We start from the raw sequence: 21,865 nt of genomic DNA on the forward strand, positions 1-21,865 counted from the left end.
AAGGAGGCATAAAGCGTCCTCCGCACCCATCACGGTCTGTCCTATTTGTGGGGGTGGGACACGTGAAGGCATTCATCCTGCAGGTCACCTGGTACTGGAGGGGAAAATGTGGGGAGCTCAAGTTCTCATGAGAACGCTTTCCTCCCCCAACAGAACCTTCTGGAGATTCAGACCTATGTCAGCATCCTGCAGCAGATCATCCAGACCACCCCGCAAGCAGCCGCCATAACCAGTGGCATGAGGGAGGTAAGAACGGGAGCCCAGGCGGCTGCGAAACCGCACGTGGGGATTTGTTCTGCAGCCCCGGGAGCCCAGAGACCCAGGGAGAAGCGTCAGGTCACCCCCACTGCGGGTTCACATTCGAAGTTCACTCTTCTGCTCTTTCACTCAGATGGTGAACGTGGGTATTTAGACATCTAAGGACATAAACTGTGCCCCTGACCATCTTCTTAGATATTTCCTCTTGAGGATTACGGGCTGTCCTTCCTTGTCTAGTTTATAAGAAACTTCCAGACTGTTTCCCAAGCACTGTAGCACTGCTGCATCCCCACTGGCAACGGATGGGTGTTTCCGTTGCTTTGCTTCCTTGTCAACGCTGGGTATGTCGGGTTTTTACTTTGGTTTTGCCCTTTGCTACTCTAATAGGTATGTTGTGTATCTCTCTGTGCTTTTAACTTGCATCCCCTCACGCCTTAACGATGTTGAGCATCTTTTCATGTGCTTATTTGCCATTTGTATAGCTTCTTTGTTGGACTATCTACCCAAGACTTTTGCCCATACTTTTTTATTGGGTTGTTTGTTTTCTTATTCCCCTTATCAATTTGACCATAATTTTGAATACAGAGAACCTCAGACAATTAGTGACTCTATTTTCAAGGTCAGGCTCTGCTAGTCTGGGGCATGAAAACTCTTGGGAAAGGATAGAGGTGATTGAAGCCGATTTAAAAAAAAAACTGGGATTTGGATGTAAAACCTTCTTCCCAATATAACGTTCCAAATCCCTTCCTCACTTAGCTCGCTAGCAGGGCAACAGGCTATTGATGCATTTTTTCCCCTAATGTGGTTTATGGGATTTTGTGATGTGTGATATGATATTGTAAAAATAAACTGAAAAGGATGCAGATTAAAACAAAAATGTCATGTGTCCTTTCTTCAGAGGAGTGTTACGCTGGGACAGGGTTTTGTAGACTGTTCAACCTAGAAGACTCTGGGTTTTTCTGCAAGGGTGACTTAGGACAGAAGTCTACCCAGGCCCACACCCTGGAGAACCAGTGGGCTAAAGAAATCCCCAAATTTGCTTTCAGAGACACTTTTGAACCCTGCCAAGTAACATCTAAGAGGCAGGAGAGTTCCTTTTTTTGGCCTTGACGGGGATATTCTTGTCCACATTGCCCACCAATGACCCCAACTGAACTGGGGTTGCCACTAAGGCCTAAAAGACAGCTTCTCCTAAAGCATAATTTTCTTTGTCAGAGACTTCTTTCCAGACACTTTAGTTCTGTTTTGCAGACATTTTTCCTTTAATTCATAGGTGTTTTACATCGGAGCACACTTTTAAAATCACGTCATCTGTTCCCCTGTAACCCTGTTCTTCTGAGTTGTGCTAATGTAGAGCCGTCTAGACCTAGTTTGATAGTGTCAGTGATCGTCAGAGACCCTCAGCATCGTTGCCCGGGAGCTTGAGACAAATGCCACATCTGCAGCCCGACCCCCAGCAGACCCACTGTGTCGGAATCTGCATTTTAGCAAGATGCTCGGGGATCCGTGTGCACGTTAAAAAGCAGGTTTAGAAAGAATCTCATTCTTTATTAACCTCAGCTGGAAAAGTCTACATACGAGCTAGGTGGTTGCTTTCAGGTTTGCTCCTTTGACTCTTGTTACTGTCCTAGAAAATGCCAGTTGAGTTTGCACAAAGGATATAATTAGCATTGCTTCCTAGGAGCCTGGGGTTAATGTGTCCATAAAGCATAAAGTCAGTGTCCTGTAGCCAGGAGTCCCTAGGGCCACCCCTGTGGTCAAATCAAGCTGGGTTTATTACTCCCCACAGGAGGGGAGGGTATACGCCGTGGATGGGGACCTGCGCTGGTCTGGGAACCGTTGGGGGGTGGGGGGCTGGTCTTATGGCTGAATATCCCCCTATTTTGTACCTTGGAGGCCAAGGTATGGGGTGAGGCTAAGGCCGTGCTTGGTAACTAAGCACCGTCACTTGAGTTAGTGGTCATTTCTGTGGTTACACGGTGATTGCTTGGTCTGAGTTCAGACACAGTTGCAGAGCCGGTCTTGTTTCTGTCTTGTTCCCCTGGGATCCCAGAGTGACATCTTTAGGTGTTGAGGTGGCATCATCTGTAAATTTATAAGGAGGGAGCATCGTGCTGGGGGGTGTTGGTTAGTGCTGGCTTCCAGCTGACGTCTCCCTTCCTCTACAGTAAGTATCCAAGGGCCTCCTGTGCGCGAGGCACTGTGGGAGCACCTGTGGGTGGACATGGGGAGGCTGTAGTATAAGTAGGAGCTGGGCGGTGAGGAGAGGCGGGGCCAGACAAGCAGGCCTGGCCCTGGCGGGGAGGTGGGTGAGGGATTTGCACCGTGTCTGTGTCCATGCTGAGGCTGCAGGTCTCGGCCGGCATGTTTGCACATCCTCCACGTAGTGGTACCCAGAATGTGAGTCCCGTCTGCTCCCAGCTGTCCCCACGTCTGTGTCTTTGGGGCAGGGAGGCGGGAGCCGAGGCACAGAGAAGCAGGGAGGACAGAGAGAGAGAGAAACAGACTGACAGACAGGGAGAGAGACACACACAGAGAGACTGAGAACGCACGTCTCCACTGGGAGACTCAGAAATAAACACACCATCCTTAGGCAGCTCTGTCCCCAGGCCCACTCCTCCTTCCTCGCTCTCACCTTCTCTGTGTCTCGTTGCTCTGGCCACTTTGCAGGCGGCTGCAGAGCAGGGGCACCTTCAGTGGGTGGCCGTGAACGTGCTGGGCTGTGACTCTGCCCGGCAGGGGGCGGGGGGTGTGTGTGTCTCTGTGTCAGAAGGTGCTGCTCTAGAGAGGCCAGGCTCTCAGGAAGGGGTTTAGATGTTTCTGAATAATGTGGAGAGGCTGGTGGGAAAAGGGCAGCTGCTCTGCAGAGTGTGGAGAGGTTGAGGGTGGACCTCCTTCCAGAACATTCAGGGAGCACCGACAGGGCTTCCACTGTCGCCATGGCCCCTGCTGTGTGCCGTGGGGACGGCTCAGCACAGTTGGTGGCTCTGGCTCAGGGCTCAGACTTAGAAAACAAAGTGAAAAGGCGGTGAGTGGCCATGGTGGGCCTGCCTGAGTCAGCTTGGCTGCTGTGACAAAATACCGTAGACCAGGTGGCTCAACCAACAGACACTTATTGCTTACAGTTCTGGAGGCTGGAAGTCCAAGGTCAGGGGGCTGGCAGATTTGGCCCCTGGGGAGAACCCCATCCCGGCTGGTAGATGCCACCCCTCTCTCTGTCCTTTCCTTCCTGCCCACATGGAAGAGGGGGCCCTGGTGTCTCATCCTCTTCTAATAAGGACACTAATCCCATCGTGGGGGCCCCACCCTCATGACCTCATCTAAACCAACCCTCCTGCCAAAGGTCCCACCTCCAGATGCCATGCATTGGGGGTTAGGGCCTCAGCCTGTGAACTTGGGGGGATGTAAACATGCAGAACACAGCGGCCCCTCTCCTCCGAGTGTGAGCGTGCTGAGTCTGGCTTCTTTGTGCAGGCGAAGCTCTTGACGGAAAGGGAGGTGGCCACCCTGCAGAGCCAGCTGGAGGACAGCCAAGAGGTGCTCTGCCTCCTGCAGGCCCAGAGAGCCGAGCTGCAGGCCCAGGTATGCCCGCCCCTCCTGTCTGCTCCTCTCATTCAGGTGTCACGGGCCTGCACAGGTGAGCACTCATGCATCTAGTGCTGTGAATTCTACAGACTCAACACACCTGTGTCCTCAACCCTCAGAGCCGCAAACAGCATCCCCAGTGGGGTGACCAGCCGTCCACTTCCCAGGACGCCTTCCTGCCCAGACTGGAAAAGCCCTGGGCCAACGGGGGCAGTGGGTCCCACAAATTCGTGGTCCCCGGAGGTCCCCCGCAGGCCCCGTTTGAGTCGCTGCCCCTCCCCCACCTAGGGTAAGCTATCCCCACTTCTGCATAACCGATCTGTTTTGCCCAGTTTAGCCTTCTTTTTGAAAATAAGAAATGGACATACGTTGGGGGTTTTTACCCTACGCTCGCACGAGTCTGTGCTTCCTGTTTCTCTTCTCATGACCTAAACTATCTCCTTTGGAATTTGACTGCAGCCCTGGAGAGAGGGGTTGTGCTGGGATTTGCTTCTGCTCAGAATTTGTCAGCGGAAACTTTGCATTTGCACCCCACCCCTTTTCTTTTTTCGGTGAAGCTTAGTTTGCAAAGGAGCAGAAAAGCTTTTTGCAAACTTTGCAGGAAAGCGCAGTCCTGTCTCTGTGGCCTTCCTTTGCGGTTAATGAGCTTCATGGGTCACCCCACCCCCGCCAACCCTGTGATTCCTCCAGTTTTCTTCCTCTCATTACTGTACACCGGGCCATTCTGATGGGGACGTTGGGTTAGAATACGCTTCTTACGCTGTGTAACCACATTTCCCAAATCCAAAAGTAAGTTGACGTTCGGTTTGACAAGTACACATACGGGACAAGGGAACAAAAATTTAAAAATCTGCCCCTCTAGAAAACCTAGACCATTAAAGGCTATATGTTACTTTGTCTCTATCCCACCAATGCCTGACAAGATCAAACCCTGCTGAAGCCACATGAGATGTGGTGCTTTTGGTGGGTACATGGTGTCCTCCAGATCTCAGGACTTGAGTCCAGAATCCTGATTCCTGCCCCACCCGCCACCCGGCCCCTCCCTGTGCAGCAATTCAGGGGCCACGGAGAGCAAACGGGGGCCTGGGGATGGTCCCCCAAGGCAAAGACCCCAGCTCAGGAAGGCGAGTACTGCCCTTAAAACGCGTCCTGCTCTTGTTGACAAACCACGGCTTGGGAACCAGATGCACCGTTTTGGTGACTTGGTGAGTGTGTGGTTTCCTCTGAGGCCCTGAGAGGATGGAGGGAGGGTCAGGGTGTGTGTGTGTGTGATGTGTGCGCACGTTTTTATATGTGTGCATGTGTGCACGTGTGTATATGTAAGTGTATATGTGTGTGTATGCGTGTATGTGTGTGTATATATTTGTGTTTGTGTATGTAAGTGTATGCGTGTGTGTAAGTAACCGTATGTGTGTACGTGTGTAATGTGTGTGCATGTAAGTATATGTGTGTACGTGTGTGTGTGTGAATGAGTGTTTGGAGAAGTGGATGCACACCCAATCACGGTTCTAGACACCAGTGTTTTCCAAACCACCAGTTACAACTCATTACTGGGTTGTAAAATGAACTCAGCCGAATCGACTGTCTTGAGAAAAGAAGGAATTCACAGCACTAGCCTGAGACCGAAGAGGAAATGACAGGGTGCGTGGCGAGTAGAGGCAGGATTTATTTTGTGAAACCTTTGTTTTAAATATATCTGTATGTGTGTTTAAGTGTATAGATTTGTGCAAATACACACATGTACTTATATCTTTGCATGATGTCTATGGTTTGTGATGTAAAATGTAGCTCTTCCAGTGGCCACGGTGATGAGGTTGAAAACCTCTGCCCGAGAGACTGAGAAGGACCCCAGTCTCCTCAGGAGATGAGGGAGCCCAGCCTGATGTGGTGGGCACATCCGGTGAAGTCCGGTTCCAGGGCGAAAAGAATGCTTGTCTCTCTGTGAACTCATATGCATTTATTGACTATAAAAGTAAGACATTTCATAAAGGATTAGCCTAGTTTCTGAGAATATGAGATAAAGCTCTCTGCTTGGGCGCCTGTCCCCACCCGTAGCTGCTGCAGAAAGACTGGCTTGTCTAACTCTGAGGTCGTTGTCTCTCTAACTGGGGGGGGCTTCACTGTCTCTTCTGTGCCATCCCCCCGCCAATCCCCTGCCCAGCAGTCTGGTGAAGCCCCTGGACCCTTTCTGAGAAAAATGTTAAAGGCATATAGCTTCTGTCAGAGGTTTAGGACTACGGGAGGCTTAAGCTAAAGAGGCTTCTTTATTGTACTTTGGTTCTGCCCTTGGTTTTTGAAGGTTCTCATTTATACCTGGGGTATCAGAAGAAACATTTCAACAAAGTGTCTTATTGGCAATTAATAGCCCCAGCCGTCATCTGATGACTTTATTTCTTATCCCATTCATAATTAAAAGTTACTAATTTGAAATTTTATATGTTTATTTTACATTCAAAGTCTTTGGTAAAGTCACATATTAAGGATGACTGAAATAATTCCAGAGGAGCTCTGTTGGAGTAGTTGTAGAGAGATGCATTTGAACTAATGTGGTATAAAACTGTAATAAAACAGAAATTTCATGTATTTGCCAAATTTCTGAGTTTGTAAAATTACCTTCATTTCTTTGGCATCACATACTTACGTTAATAATAGTAAAATAAGATATTGACATTTTCCATTAAAAAAAAGAAAAATGTCAAAGGCATAAAGTACATAGAATTAAAAGGAAACCAATTATATTGAAACAAAATATTATCTGCCGAATTAGTTATCAAAATTTTGCCAAAGCATTTTCTCTATGATAATATATGTGCTTGTAGTAAATAAAACCTAGCAGGGGGTCTGATGAAACATGAGTCATATTAGTTTTCTCTTGCGGCCATAATAAATTTTCACAAAGGTCAGGGCCTAAAACAGTACTTCCTTGTGATCTTACGGTTCTGCAGGTTAGAAGTCGGGGCAGGCTTGGCTGGTTTCTCTGCTCTGGGGCTCACAGCCCTGAAATGAAGGTGTCGGCCGGCCTGGGTCCCCCGTATCTGGAGGTTCTTGTTGGGTGGTGGGCCGAATCTGCTTCCTGTCCCGTTCCTGTCATTGGCAGAATTCCCTTCTGTGTGCCGCTGGGACCAAGGACCCTATTTCTTTGCTAGCTGTCGGCCAGGATTTACTCCAGACACCGTCCGCCTTCCTTGGCATGTGGCCCCTCCATCTTCAAGGACAGCAATGGTGCTTCAAATCTTTCTCGTGCATCTAATCTCCCTGATTTCTGTTCTTAAGGGCCCGTGGAATTAGGAATAATCTAGAATAATCTCCCTGTTTTTTAAGGTCAGCTGAGTAAGAAGTCCCTTTGCCAAGTAACATAATATATTCATGGGCCTAGAGCTAAGGGGCAAAGGTCATGGGGCCGAAAGTCTGCCTCATTAGCTTGAATCAAAACACGCACGTGGCAGGACCCACCTGAGAGCGTCTGACTCAGTGGGTCTGGGGTGTGGCCCAAGAATTTTTATTTCTGAATTCCAGATGCTGTTGCTGGTCGAGGAACCACACTTTGAGAACATTGATGTAGGGGTGGGTTCCATGTTGGGCCCGCATATTCTACATCTCGGGCACCCGGGTTCCTGGCTCGGGCCCTCCATAGCCTTATTCGTGAGATGTTCACGGCTGGCTTTTTGTTGATTTTAAAAGGCTGTTGTGGGCTTCCCTGGTGGCGCAGTGGTTGGGAGTCCGCCTGCCGATGCAGGGGACACGGGTTCGTGCCCCGGTCTGAGAAGATCCCACATGCCGCGGAGCGGCTGGGCCCGTGAGCCATGGCCGCTGAGCCTGCGCGTCCGGAGCCTGTCCTCCGCAACGGGAGAGGCCACAACAGTGAGAGGCCCGCGTAACGCATAAAAAAAAAAAAAAAAAAAAAAAAAAAAAAAAAAAAAAGGCTGTTGTGACTTCCCAGTGGAGTAGCTGAGCTGAGCCTTCCAGGGGAGACTCGTCAGCCTAGCCCCTCAGCAGGGCCAGGGCCATGACTGGGGACATGATGGGGGTCAGGGGAGGGGGAGCTCCTTGCAGCCTGAGGGCTCCAGCCGGCAGGGCTGTGGCAGCTGGTTCTGCCTATGGTTAGGGCATCTGATGCTTCTGGAACCCTCCGTCGCAGGGTCCTCAGGGGGAGGTCCCTGAACCAGCAGCATCAGTGTCAGCATCACCTGGGGCTTGTCAGAAGTGCTCGTTCACGGGCCCGTCCCAGATCTACGGAACCAGGAACTCCGGAGGGCCCAGCATCTCGTTTAACAAGCCCTCCAGGTGGCTCTGCAGGCTCGAGTTTGAGAACGTTGGTCCACAGGTTGCCCAGGACCGCACCCACGATTGGAGCTGAATGTGGACCACACACGAGACCCCTGGGGATGGCACTTCTTCCAGGCGGATGAGAAGGGACAGGCGTTCTGGTTCTCTAAATTGCATCTGCTGAGAGTTTCTGTGACAGGAAAGTGAAAAAAGTCAGATTATTGGGAAAGTATACTCCTCCCAGGTGTCATTTCTCAGTAAAGTCCCTTAGCACCACCTGGTGGTACGTTTTGGTAAGACAGCGTGTAATGGGCGAAGGACACTTGATTTCTTTTTCCTTTTTGAAATGACCTTGGATCCAAAGGAGTCTGGGTGCCTAAAGGGACTGAGGCAGGAGGTCACCTCTCCAGATGCGCTCACTGTGAGGCTCTGGGCCGGGTCCCTGAGGACCATGCTGTGCAGAGGCAAGCCCTGCAGCTGTGCTGAAACACATCTTTCAGCCGTTTCTGGCCAGCCCCACGCGAGGTCCAGGGAGCACTGAGCAGAGCCTGGCCTGGCTCCTGCTCCGGCCGCCCAAGCCTGGTGGGGAGACAGCTATCAGCCGGATCTAAGCGGTCCAAGCGGAAACACACGGTCACCTAGCTCAAGATGAAGTTCCGGCTGCCTAGAGGCCCACACCTTCCACCTGCCTCTTTCCACCCGCCAGGGCTGTCTGTGGGCTGCTCTCTCCCCCTCTCCTCTCTGGACCCCTCCTGTGGATCCTGGCACCGGCGCCTCTGCTCCCCACTTCTCTCTCTGCGAGTGGCTTTGCTTCTGCAGCACCTGGACCGGCCCCACCTCCTCCTGGAAGACTTCCGTGATGTCCCCAGCACCCTGGGCCTCTCCGTGGGCTCTGTGACACTTTGGGCTTTGTTCCTGTGACCGAGCCGCCTCCCTCTCTGGGCTGTGGCTCCTGGAACGAGGGTTTCTTTCTCCCAGTCAGGCTGGGGCTGGACGGCCTCTGAAGCCCGTGCCGAGATCACTCCCATCAGAGACGTTGCATTAGCCCCCTTTGAGCTGCTGCAAGTGGGGCTTTTATTGGTTTTCCTGAACACCCCGCCCTCTGATGAATGGTTTAAATTATTGACACCAGGTGCTGCGGGCACAGCCCTTTCCTGCTCATGTGGGAGAAAGCTAAGCTTTGATGAAAGGCAGCTGTGATCAGCTTTCATGCCTTCCTGCTGCCCGGTTGACACTGGGATCGCTGGACCCCAGCCATGCCAGCCTGTGACCCGCAGGCTTCGTTCTCAGGACTGCTCCGTGGAAATGGAGAGTCTTACGTGGGGATTCATCCACTCCGGATGGCTTCTTGTCTCTGAGATTTGAGCCTCAAAGGGGTCCTTTAAATTCCTTACTTCATGGAAGCATCTCCTAGAGTGTGTGAACACCGGTGTGGGTAAGCATGTGGCCACACCAAGAATCAGAGGCTGTGCCTCAGTATTTGACATCCCAGGAGACTGTATGAACGGAGATAATTTTTAATGAGGAACAGAAACCTGGTCAAACTCGCTTGGTTTATTTTGAAATAATTTTAGACTTCTAAGAAGCTGCAAAAATAGCTCAGAGGTTTCCCGTACTCTCCACCCAGTTCCCTCAAAGTCAACCTCTTAATAGCACAGCACCAAGGTTGGAACCAGGACATTGTCGAGCACACAATCCTGGTAACAGATTCGCCTGAGATCTCACCTGTTACCCTGCTCACGTGTTTTCTGGTCCTGGATCCTGCTTGCATTCAGCTGTCCTGTCTCCTCAGCCTCCTCCAATCTGGGACAGTTCCTGCCCATCTCTGTTTCTCGTGACCTTGATGGCCAGTCCTCCTGTGGGACTCCCCCCCATCTGGACTTCCTTGATGCTTTCTCGGGGCTGAGCTGAGGCTCTGCGTTTGCGGCAGGAACACGACAGAAGTGACGGGTCCTCGGTGCCTCTCACCAGGAGCACCATATGGCTGTGTCTTTGTACTGGGGGTGAGACTTGGGTCACCTGGGGTGGTGTCTCCAGCTTTCTCGACTGTGAAGATATTTTCCCCCAAAGGAGCGAGATATAAAGGGGCTGATGACCTTTGGGAACAGGGCGGGCGGCGGGAGCTTCTCACTCTCCCCGATTCCCTCTTTTCTCTCTTTTGCCAGCTCTCTCACCTCTGTTGCCTTTGCCTTTTGGCTTCATGTCTCTGTCCTTCCGAAGAATTGCCTTTCTCAGTTTCTCCACGCACTTTATGAAAGATTGTTTCTCCAGGGTGGTGGCTTCAGACCCCGGGCTTACGTGTCCCAGTGAGTCTAGAACCTACCACCAAGTCACTGCTATTCCTGAGATCCCTTCCCAGATGCCCAGAGAGGAAGCACGTGACAGGCCAGCCTGAGTCCTGGTTCTGTGGCTCTGGTCAGGGGAGTGTGGTCACACTGCTGCCCGGACACTTCCAACGTGTGAGGTGGGACAGTCTTCAGACATGGGGACGACACAGGCCAGTGGACGGCTTCCCAGAGTGTCTAGTGCATGTACCTCTCCCTCTGTTCCTTCCTTCCTTCCTCCCTTCCTCCCTCCTTCCCATCCTCCCCTGCTTCCTGATGCAACAGATCCATTCCTGACAACCTTTGTCGGCTGAGTCTGCCGGTGTCCTCACTAGGGACGTCACTGTTCCACGGCCACATCTGTACATAAAGTGAGGAATCAGGCTGTCGCAGGAATAATCACCCTCTACATGTCCAATGTGCTCATTTAGCTGCATGTGTGAGGCATCTTGTGGTGGACATACGTGAGGTTGGATTCAGATACCTGTCTAGTCCCCCGTGACTCAAAAAGTGTGACCCGGAGACCAGAGCCATGGGCATCGAGTGGGAGCCGCTTAGAAATGCAGCCCTCCCGGGCTTCCCTGGTGGTGCAGTGGTTAAGAATCCGCCTGTCAATGCAGGGGACACGGGTTCGAGCCCTGGTCCGGGAAGATCCCACATGCCACAGAGCAACTAAGCCCGTGTGCTTACAACCACTGAGCCTGCGCTCTAGAGCCCGCAAGCCACAACTACTGAGCCCGTGAGCCACAACTACTGAAGCCCAGGTGCCTAGAACCTGTGCTCTGCAACAAGAGAAGCCACCGCAATGAGAAGCCTGCGCACCGCAAGGAAGAGTAGCCCCCGCTCGCCGCAATTAGAGAAAGTCCGCGCGCAGCAACAAAGACCCAACGCAGCCAAAATAAAGAAAAAGAAAAAGAAGTAACTATCCTTTAAGAAAAAAAGAAAAGAAAAGAAATGCAGCCCCTCCGGCCCCACCGGACCTGCTGAGTCAGAATCTGAGCTTAACAGTATCCTTGGGGGGTTCAGATGCACGATGAAGTTTGAGAACTCTTCCAGGAGAAGTGGGTTTGGTTTGCTTGTTCTATTTTGCTTTTGAGAACTGGCCATGCCTGTTAGATCTCTTCTCTTTGGGAAAATGAGGTTGTACTAAGCTTGTAAATCAGTACGCTGTGGTTTAGGGGTTGCCACAGCTCTTACAGTGAATATGAGGCCACCTCTTTTTATTTTCCTACCTTAATTTTGATTTGTCCTGCATTTGTAGGTAATTAATGTTTCCCTGAAGTAGTATCTTATCTATTTAGTGTATGTTCTTCTTTTGACTAATTTTTCAGCTGTCGGATTTATGCTGACTCAGTAAATTATGAAGAATGTACTTTGTTTGAGTTGCACGTGTTATTCCATGGACGGCAGTTTTCGTTTCAGTTTCTGGGGTTGTCATCTTCCCACTGCCTTTGCGGGGTGGAGACTCTGCTAGGGCAGATTTCCAAGGGTGCTGATGCAAGCGTAAGGAGAAGGGGTTCACATCCCTCTGTGGCTTAAGGATTCCCTGCCGACAGAGAAACAGAGAAACAAACCCACAGAACAAATAAAACTGGATATGCCGCGTCCAGGGTATCCCTGCCAGGTCTGTGTCTTAAGCGAGAGGGTGGGCTGGGTTTCCTTACAGCTGTGTCTTTGCCCACAGACGGCGGCCCTAGAACAGGCCATCAGAGATGCCCACGAGTGCTACGATGAAGAGATTCAGCTCTACAACGAGCAGATTGACACCCTGCGGAAGGAGATTGAGGAGGCTGAGAGGAGCCTGGAGAGGTCATCCTACGACTGCCGGCAGCTGGTGGTCGCCCAGCAGACCCTGAGGAATGAGCTGGACCGGTATCACCGGATCATCGAGAACGAAGGCAACAGGTGGGATCAGGGGTGGGCAGAGCCCATGGGCACAGCGCCAACCTCTCTGGCCTCTTACTTGTTCCACAGATCTTTGCTGAGTGTCTCCTGTGTTACTGTTCTAGGCAGTGGGGATGTGGCCAGGAAGGGAACCCCCAAATCTGTGACCTCACAGAGCTTGAATATTAGTCGGGGAGACAGGATGAGTGGGTTTGTAGCAGAGGGCGTGTGGCCTGTGACTCTGGAGTGAATCGCAGCAGGGAGAGGGGAGAGGAGGCAAGGGTGACGGGGGAAGTGTTTGAATGTCAAGCAGGGGGTCAGAAAGCCCCCACGGAGAAGGCTCCCTTCAGCTCACAGGCCTCTGGGGACATGAGTGTCTTAACAGAGGGGATGATCAGGCGTGGTTATTGAGGTGCTGCCGGTGAGGGGCCTGCACGGTACCTGGAGCTCAACCAGCGCTCAGTGTAGGTGTTATTACTGCTGCTGCCGTCGTGACTCTGACCACCTGGTTGGGTCAGTAATGTGGCTGTCGACAGGCCGTGTGGTCTCCTCCACGTAATGGAACTTTGACTTGAACGCCACTGGGAAGTAGATCTCTGTCTCCATCTCATCATTCACAGCTGCACTGGCATCGTCTACTGTCCATTTTCTAGATGTATTAATACATCTATAGAGGGGCTTCCCTGGTGGCACAGCAGTTAAGAATCCGCCTGCCAAAGCAGGGGACATGGGTTCGATCCCTGGTCTGGGAAGATCCCACACGCTGCAGAGCAACTAAGCCCATGAGCCACAACTACTGAGCCCGCGTGCCACAACTGCTGAAGCCCGCGTGCCTAGAGCCTGTGCTCCACAGCAAGAGAAGCCACCACAATGAGAAGCCCGCACACTGCAACGAAGAGTAGCCCCCGCTAGCCGCAACTAGAGAAAGGCCACACGCAGCAGCAAAGACCCAACGCAGCCAAAAATAAATAAATGTATTAAAAAAATACATCTACATCAACTATGTCTACACCTATACCTACCTACACGTGCATCTACATCTATGTCCTCATCATCTGTATGTGTGTACATCTACACTGCATCTACATTATCTACCTCATCTGTAGCTACACCTACATCTTCATCTAGACCTACACCTACACCTACCTCTACATCACCTACATTTATATGTACATCACCTACACCTACATCTACATTATCTGTACCCATACTACATCATTTACATCTGTGTCACCTACACATACACTTATATCTACATCATCTATAGCTACACCTACATCTTTATCACCTAAATCTACACCTACACCTATACTTCAACTATACCTAAGTCATCTGTATCTACATCATCACGTACATGCACATCTACAACGATGTCTCCATTATTTATAGCCACACCTACACCTACATCTATGGCTACGTCAATGTCTGTATCTGTAGATATTCAGAGAACAGATTGAGGCCAGCCCCCTCCTATATGGATGCTGAATCTCTATTAAGTTGAGGTTCTTCAATTCAGTCTTGCTGATTTTGGGGGGTTTAGACTGGGTTAAAAGAGAAGCACCCATACACAAGAGCACTTCCTTCCCTCTCGCTGGGGCTCTGTCTTGGCTGTGAGTGCTCTAACGTGTAGGAGGAAAAGCAAGACTTTCTTTTGTTTTCTCTAGTTCTGGTCAACGTATTGTGCTGAACTCTGTATTTATGTCACAGTGAATGCTTCACGCACACATACAAAAATAAGTCTTGAACGGGTATTTAAGCGTCCTTGTGAAAATTTTTGTTTTGGAGGCAGGGCTTCATCAAAAGGTAACTGGATACCCCTTTTGTTGGTTCATATATAACTGTTAATTTTGATATAATTTCAAATTGATAGAAATGTTGCAGGCACAGAACAAGGAAATTCTGAATCGTCTTAGATTCACCCACTATTTATGTTTTGTCTCAATTGCTTTATCTTTCCACTGTCTCTGATTATATAGAACTATTTTTTTAAAAACACCAGTTGGGGCTTCCCTGGTGGCGCAGTGGTTGAGAGTCCGCCTGCCGATGCAGGGGACATGGGTTTGCGCCCTAGTCCGGGAAGATCCCACATGCCACGGAGCGGCTGGGCCCGTGAGCCATGGCCGCTGAGCCTGCGCGTCCGGAGCCTGTGTTCCGCAACGGGAGAGGCCACAACAGTGAGAGGCCCGCGTACCGCCAAAAAAAAAAAAAAAAAAAAAGACCAGTTGGACATATTATACCCTGGTTGCCCTAAATACTTCAGCCTGGGCTGGCCATTCTCTTATTTAAAAAAACCTCCAAAACAAAAGAATTACAATTTTTTTTATAAGTGTGTTTCAGAGCTTTGACTTGAGCTCAAAGAGGTGATTATTCCTTTCCGTTGTCCTCCAGTGTGTACGTGTGTTTGTGGTTCATGAGCAGTCGGATCTGGAGAAAGCCTTTTTCATTTTTGCTGGACATTAGAGCATCCCTCTTGCCCGCCCCCCATCTGTTTGGCTCAGTGAATTAAAGCTGGAGATCACCCTCTTTCTGGTTCTTTTTGCCAGGCTGAGCTCCGCCTTCATTGAAACTCCGATCACTCTGTACACCGTGAGCCACGGAGCCTCCCTCAGCCCTCGACACGGTGTGAAAGGTGAGTCCCCAACCCTGGCTTCTGCGACTTTCTGTCCTGGGAGAAAGGAAAAATCAAGCGGCTTTCTCCCTAAACTTAGCATTCATACTCCCCGTCCATCTGGAAATTCAGTGCTTTTATGTGAGGTCCGTTCTCTCCCTCACTGATGTCCTCCAACAGGTGCTGAGTGACTGAGTCAAAAAGTTTACAAGGAGAAAATCAGATGGGGGTTAGGCCCCCTCAGGAACGCCGTCCGTGAACATGAGGCATTTAACTGGGGAGAAAAAATGCAGCTCAACATTTACTTGGGCAAGAAGTGAATACTGAATTGTATCTATTCACCGCGCCCCCGCCCACCGCCCCGACCCAGTGAAATGAACTCTTTTATGCAGAGGTGCTTGATCTAGTGTCAGGAGCAGAGTAGATGCTCAATTTTTGTTCGTTCTCTCTCCCATTCAAAACTGAGCAGAAATAGCTTGGTGGGCAAGCGCAGCTTCTGCCTTCAACATGTGGTCCTTTGAGGATGGTTTCATGCGCCTGTGAGATGTCAGCTCACAGCTCAGTCTCCCCAGTCCTGAAGGAACAGAACAGCGCCTGGGAGAAGAGAAGCCTGTGCTTACGGTGCCTTCAAATCCAGGGGTCTCAGAAAGCTCAGAGGGCTTTGCAGAGATGGGGTTCCAGAGTCAGAACGTTGCTGCCAGGGGCAGGGGTCCCCAGACACCCAGGGCCAGCTCCAGGGGCGGGTGGCTGTGTGCAGGGTGCTGGGCTTGATGCTGTGCGGTCGCTGTCTGGACATTCTTCACAGTTTTGATTAGCGGGCCCTGAAATTTGGCAGCTGGTCCTGCAAGTAAGCCCTTCTCCACGCCTGCTCCCAGCCACCTGCTTTGTGGTGTCCCCGCTGCGTCCCCCCCATCATGGCTTCACGGCCTGCTCACTCTGCCCTGTCACTGAGGGTCAGCCCCACGGGAGGCCCTTGCTCTGTGCGACTGAGTCCTCTGGTTAGCGAAGGGAGGGAGGGGCTGGAGAAGACTTCAGGATGAAAAAGTTTAAAAATCACTGTGAGTGAAGCTGGAAAGCCTCCTGGGTGAGGCAGGGTGAGATTTTGTGTTACACTTTCAGTTTTTCCTCTTAGCTGATCTGAGGAAATGAATATGGCCTCGGGCGCAAGCGATTCCTGTTCCGAGTTTGAGAGCATCACTTCCTCTTATTGCCCAGGAGGAAGGGGACGCTGAGCAAGGGGTGTCTATGTTCATCTGGCCTGGGTTGCGAGCGGGACAAGGGAGCTACTCCCCATGGCCGAGGCCATTCCGAACCCGTCAGAGGCCCAGGTAGCTCTGCCTTGCTCCTTTGGGGAAGCCTGAGGTGAGAGTGCCCTGTGGACTGGGTTTCCACTGTCTGCTCTGTGGATCCCAGTGTCCCCTGTGAACTCGGGGAGCAGGGGGCTTGGTGGGCACTGGAGCCCTGCTCCCACAGAGTGTTACTGCAGGAGGATCACGGATCTCAGTCGGTTGTACCCAGTGTGATGGGAACTGTGGGCACCTCCCTCCCCTCTGCAAGCCCAGAGGGGCCGAGTGACTTGTCCAAAGTCACACAGTGGCCAGCAGAGCTGGGTCCTCAGTGTGGGCCGTGGATGCTTCAGACCCAGGGATCTTTCCCCGTTGTTTTTGATCATACGTAGTAAACCCCACCCCAGCGCTAGACAGGGGGCTCCAAGATAATTAGTGTATTTTTCAACAAATATATTTTCTTCCTCTTTCATTGGTGATGATATTGCCTCATTGTCCTTTTTTGTTTTTTCTTAAAGATCTCGCCAGGGCTGTGCAGGATATAACAATAGCAAAACCAAGACAAAAAGGCCTCCCCAAGAACGTTCCAAGGAAAAAGGAGATTATAGCGAAAGACAAAGCAGATGCAAGTCTGGAAGAGGCACCACTGAGAGGTCCTGAAGACCCGAAGCCAGGGCAGGTGGTACTTAAAGGAGAGGGTGAATCTAAGCTTGAATCAGGGGATGGAGAAGCAAGTCCCCCGACCATGGACGGGGCTCCGGAGGATGTCCCAGACGGAGGGAAGATAAGCAAAGCCTTTGAAAAACTAGGCAAGATGGTCAAGGAGAGGGTGAAAGGCCCCAAAGAACCCGAGCCCCCCGCTGACCTGTACACCAAGGGGCGGTATGTGCTGGTCTCCGGAGATGCCAATTTCGTGGACCCAGGCTTCTGTTCCTTCTCCGTCCCGGCCAAAGGGGGCGTGGTGGTTTCCAAGGGGGACGACTCTGTGCCACCTGACAGCCACGTGGAGCCCTCTCCCCAGCAGCCGGAGCCCCCTCTGGAGGACGGAGAGGAGCCTCCCCAGGGGAAAGATGGTCTGGAGGATGGACAGGGGCCTCCCCAGGGGAAAGAAGATGGTCTGGAGGATGGAGAGGGGCCTCCCCAGGGGAAAGAAGATGGTCTGGAGGACGGACAAGGGCCTCCCCAGGGGAAAGAAGACAGACACCCCCCTACCCCGCACACTGTAGACAAGGGGGATGAGATGAATGCCGAAGAACTGAAGGGGCCCCAGGGGAAACAGGATGGCCAGAAGGAGGAGGAGGGGGCCAGGGAGCCCTGTGTCACAGTCTCTCCTGGTCCAGAGGGGCCGTCTACACCCCAGTCTCAAGGGCCTCAGGTCACTCAGGGTGGGTCCGACGGGCCTGGAGCTTGGAGCAGCAGCCTGCCGGCGAGAAGCCCTCCCAGGACGCTGGCCTATGAGAAGGTAGAGGTGATGGAATCTATTGAGAAGTTTTCCACCGACAGCATCCAGACATACGAAGAGACTGCTGTAATCGTGGAGACCGTGATCGAAAACACGAAGGCAAACAAGGAGAAGCTGGAGGAGAAGTGCTCTTCCAATGCCTAGGCTCGAGGGGAGAAAGCGCCTTTGGGCCACTGTTGGGAAGTGCTTGGATATTTTAGGACAAACCATACAAGACTGAGGGTTCTTGTTTGGATTAGACCATAGTTGGCCTGTCTGGCTTGCCAGTGAAGCCTTAATTAAAGCGTTTTCTTTGCTTGCACATCCTTTGTCTAATTAACAGGGGCTTTGGGCTTTTAGGTGGGTTAGCCTCGCTCAGGGGTGCTCTGTTAACAGCCACCAAGCCATGCTCGTTTAGGAAAGAGACAAGCCCTTCATATGGGTCATTGAGAGACTTGTCAGAGGCTCAGAGTCTGGATTTCACAGAGAAACGTGTTAGATGATGGGTTGGCTGGTTTTCTCTGCATTTCAAGCACAAACATTTGATCACATGAGGAGTGTTTTGTTAGAAGTAAAACAATTAAAGGTGTCTGTCTTGGTTTGGGTTCCCCCAGAAACTGATCTCACAGCAAGGATTTGATGTAGTTTCTGGGGGGAGGGGTGGTCTCAGGAAGTGCCAGGAGGACAGGGAGATGGCGGCAGGGACAGCAAGGAGATGGGCTACCAGATGGGTCAGTCCTGTGGGCGGCTGGCGCTTGGCCCCCAGGGGCTCTGGGAGATGGGGTAGAACATGTGCCTCCGATTTACCCTGCCCAAGGGTGAGGGAGCTGGTGTATTGACCCACCAACGCCGGTCAGTCAGAAGGGAGCGCTGCTCCCAGGGCGTTGACTTTGGGGACCAGGAAAGCCCTCGACCGAGAAGTACAGGTGCAGGTGTTTGGACGTCAGGCATGGAAATACATGGAGATGGTAAGGGTCACGGGATGTAAGTGGGGGACCATTGCCACCTGCTACAGAGTATGTGCTGAATGTCCTTTTGTCTGAGTCACTTCGAATTTGTCACTCAGAGATTGTAATCCTGGGTCAGGCTTCAGAAAGCAAAATCAAATGTCATCACGTAGTTCCTCGTTTAGCAGTTAGTTAATTAACTAGTCCAACGTTTATTAAACATGCTCTGTGGGCCAGACAGTGTGGCATGCTGGTAAGGGGAGAGTTTTCAAGTTTATTAATGATCTCAATTACCGTAATATAATATACCATACTACACATTTGTGCATGTTCTCCGGTGCATGCACATTTACTCAGGTACTTACAGTATCACATCCTAGGAAGTAGGAATTACTTGAAGCCAGAATCTTTACAAAAATTTTTATCTTGCCTGTAGATATCTCTTTTTTTTCTACTAACAGTCCAAAAATAATCTTTTTACTTATCCAATTAAGAAATTACTCCTTCCCCATGTAGATGCTCCAAAATACATTAAGCACAGTGAATAAATGTGCTGAAACGGATTATTGCATTTGCCTAAACAAAAGTACCTGGCGAGACAACTACACATTATTAGGGAAAACTGATGGTGTCATAAATTACATCCTATTATTTCTTTGTTAGAAATAATACAAAGAATACTAAATGGAGTCTCCTTTCCTTTCTGTGTAGAGCTTAAAAAAATCTTTCTCTGAATTCATTTGAGGTTTCAATTTCAAGAAAGAAATATGCCTTTGTTGTTCTTTCCAAAAGATGAGTGGAGAACCGGCTCCATGGCACAGTTTTGAGGTACATACCATTTAAAAGCTTAAGAGAGAATAATGAAAACCATTAGTGGAGCGCAGAATGTGCTCGGAATTTGGACCAGCGTGTATATTATATCCAATAACAGTCACGGCAAACCTTTTCTTTTCCCCATTAAGTCTTTTTATGTTTTTGGACCGTGTGTTCTGTTAATATTCCTATTTAAAAAGGCGGGAGTTATCTTTTTGGAAAGAAAGGTCATTTTTATATTTTATTCAATCAATGATCAAGAATGGATCGGGGCCCTGTTCTGTGCCACGCATGGCTCTGGGGAGACAGCAGGGTACACTGGACGTGCTTCTGCTCTCAAAGTCACGACTTTCTGGAGGGAGAGGAAGGAATTGCACAAGCAGGCAGATAACTAAATAGGAGAAAACAACCTAGAGACAATACTACAGGGAGATGTGCTAGAGTGTCAGGGGTCTCCTTTGAGTTGGATGGTCAAGCGAAGACCCCATGGACGAGGTGACGTGTGATCTGATGACAAAATGGGCCCATCATGTGTAGATCGGAGAGAAGAGCATTCCCGGCAGCGGGAACTGCCAGTGCAAAGGTCCTGGGGCAGGAATGGACTGACCTGTTCAAGCAGGGGAAATAAAGGGGACTGGGGGGGACGATGGAAAGAGGTGGGGACGATGGAAGGAGGGGAGGTTGAGGCGGGAGGCAGGGGCCAGGTGAGCAGCGTTTCCGGGAGGTTCACCTGAGCCTGCAAGCCGGGCTTGCAGTGTGAAATGCAGGGCTGCCTGCAGTGGACACCTTGGCGTCGAGTCAGGATCTTTGTCTGCCCCCTGCTCCCCCAACCCCAGAGCCCCACTTGCTCATTTTCTTGGCACTCCTCTCCACTTTTCCTTCTTGGTTCTCTTTTTCCCCAGGAGAGCTGCAGAATGGGTTCATTTCCTGGCTTCTCCTCTCCCTGAGGTCTCTGAAAACAAGCAAGTTTTTATAAAAAGTAAACCCGGGGGCTCAGAGCAGGCCTCCCAGTAGCATCAAAGACAAGAAAACACCAGAGCTTTGCCACTGCTATATCAGGGGTCCTGGCCTCTTCCCCGACTCAGCCTCAAGCCCAGGACCGAGACTCTCCCAAGCAGCCTTCCCCATAAAGAAGCTGTGACCCAGCCCCCCAGCCCCCCATTCTCCAAGCGTCTGAGTCGGTGACCAGTAACTGCTGTCGTATCAGCCGTCCTGGTGCTGACCCCACAGACCCTCCAACCCTTGCTGCTCTGGTTCAGGCCCGCGCCCCAGGCAAGCATGGCAGGCAAGTGTGACTCTGCCTCAGGGGCTCCTGTGGCCCCAGGAGTGAGCTCGGTCCACACACTGGGCAGGTGGGCAGTGCAGGGCCTCCTGGAAGCAGCACTCATCCAAGACCGGGGGGCCCAGGTGCATAAACACCCCAGCCCTCGCGCTTCTCTGTTGGGGTAACTCCAAGACATGTTGTACAGTCCCCGGTGGGTGTCAGCCCCAGATGCCCATGGAGAAACCCACTCATCTATGTGCCCTGAGTGGGACTCCTCCCTTCCGTGTCCCACTGTCCTGCTTCCCTACAAAAAGATGCTTCCTTTCAAGTAAATGACTTGACCTCGACTCCTTGTGTCAGAGTCAGCTTCTGGGAGGAACCAACCTAAGACGGCTGGTGGGCATCTTCCCAGCCACCTCTCCCACCGCTCAGGAGGCCCTCAGCCCTGATTTCGTCTTGAGGAGCTGCTTCTCCCACACAGGTTACAGCCCTGATGGGACCATCAAGACATCCTGCCTTCCTCTGCCTGTGGGTGGTCAAGTGTCCAAACCAGACCCATTGTCGGAATAGGAGATCTGAGTCTAGCGAAGCCAAGACTGGATGTGCTGGAGCTGCCCCGTGAGGGAGGAGTTCTGACGTGGTCCCCCTGCTTCCCGCTGTGCAGCCCTGTCCCCAGTCTTACTGCAGCCCCTGTCCCTTTTCCAGGCTGGTTTGTGCCGTCTCTTCAGGCTTCCCTTCAGTTCGCTGCATGCTTCGCACGTGCTGCTTGTTTGTTTTCACTAGTCAGAATTGGTTTCTGTTGTTGCAACCCCAGAGATCCCAAAGATAACTGCTAGTGAAGGAGGTTTGGTATCAAGGGGGAGCTTGTGGAAGTTTGGATTACGTTGGGTTGCCCCCAAAGCAGACCCTAAACAAGGTCTCAGGTGCAGGCGGTTCATCAGAGCGGTGATCACAGGAGCTCAGCGTGCCATTGGTAAGCACCAGTCTCAGCTCCAAGCTGGCCTTTCTACACTCCAGTGCTGGGGCTGGAAGCTGCGACCTCGTTCTTTCTCTGCCAGCATCTCCCTGATAGGAGAAGAGAGAAAGGCTGGAGGAGGGAGAAGGGCCCTGCTCCTTGTTTGTTCTCATCTCCTGGCAGTGCTACCTCACCCTGGCAGCGGCAGCTCCTTCCCAGAGCAGCTGAAGCCAG

At 51.3% G+C, this 21,865-nt stretch overlaps 1 protein-coding gene across 3 annotated transcripts in view; it reads left to right on the top strand.

Annotated features, from left to right (window-relative positions):
* BFSP1 (beaded filament structural protein 1) overlaps nucleotides 1-17,974 on the top strand; it is a 44,438-nt gene extending 26,464 nt beyond the window's left edge. For all 3 annotated transcript variants that reach the window (XM_032605715.1, XM_032605714.1, XM_032605716.1), the window contains exons 4-8: nucleotides 154-246; nucleotides 3,733-3,840; nucleotides 12,118-12,338; nucleotides 14,861-14,946; nucleotides 16,730-17,974. In XM_032605715.1, the coding sequence (XP_032461606.1) occupies nucleotides 154-246; nucleotides 3,733-3,840; nucleotides 12,118-12,338; nucleotides 14,861-14,946; nucleotides 16,730-17,817 (1,596 nt within the window). In that variant the 3' untranslated portion in view covers nucleotides 17,818-17,974. The remainder of the gene's footprint in view (nucleotides 1-153; nucleotides 247-3,732; nucleotides 3,841-12,117; nucleotides 12,339-14,860; nucleotides 14,947-16,729) is intronic.
* The last annotated feature ends 3,891 nt before the right edge of the window (nucleotides 17,975-21,865 follow it).

The sequence above is a fragment of the Phocoena sinus genome, chromosome 15 (assembly GCF_008692025.1).
Source record: "Phocoena sinus isolate mPhoSin1 chromosome 15, mPhoSin1.pri, whole genome shotgun sequence".
Lineage (NCBI taxonomy): Eukaryota > Metazoa > Chordata > Mammalia > Artiodactyla > Phocoenidae > Phocoena > Phocoena sinus.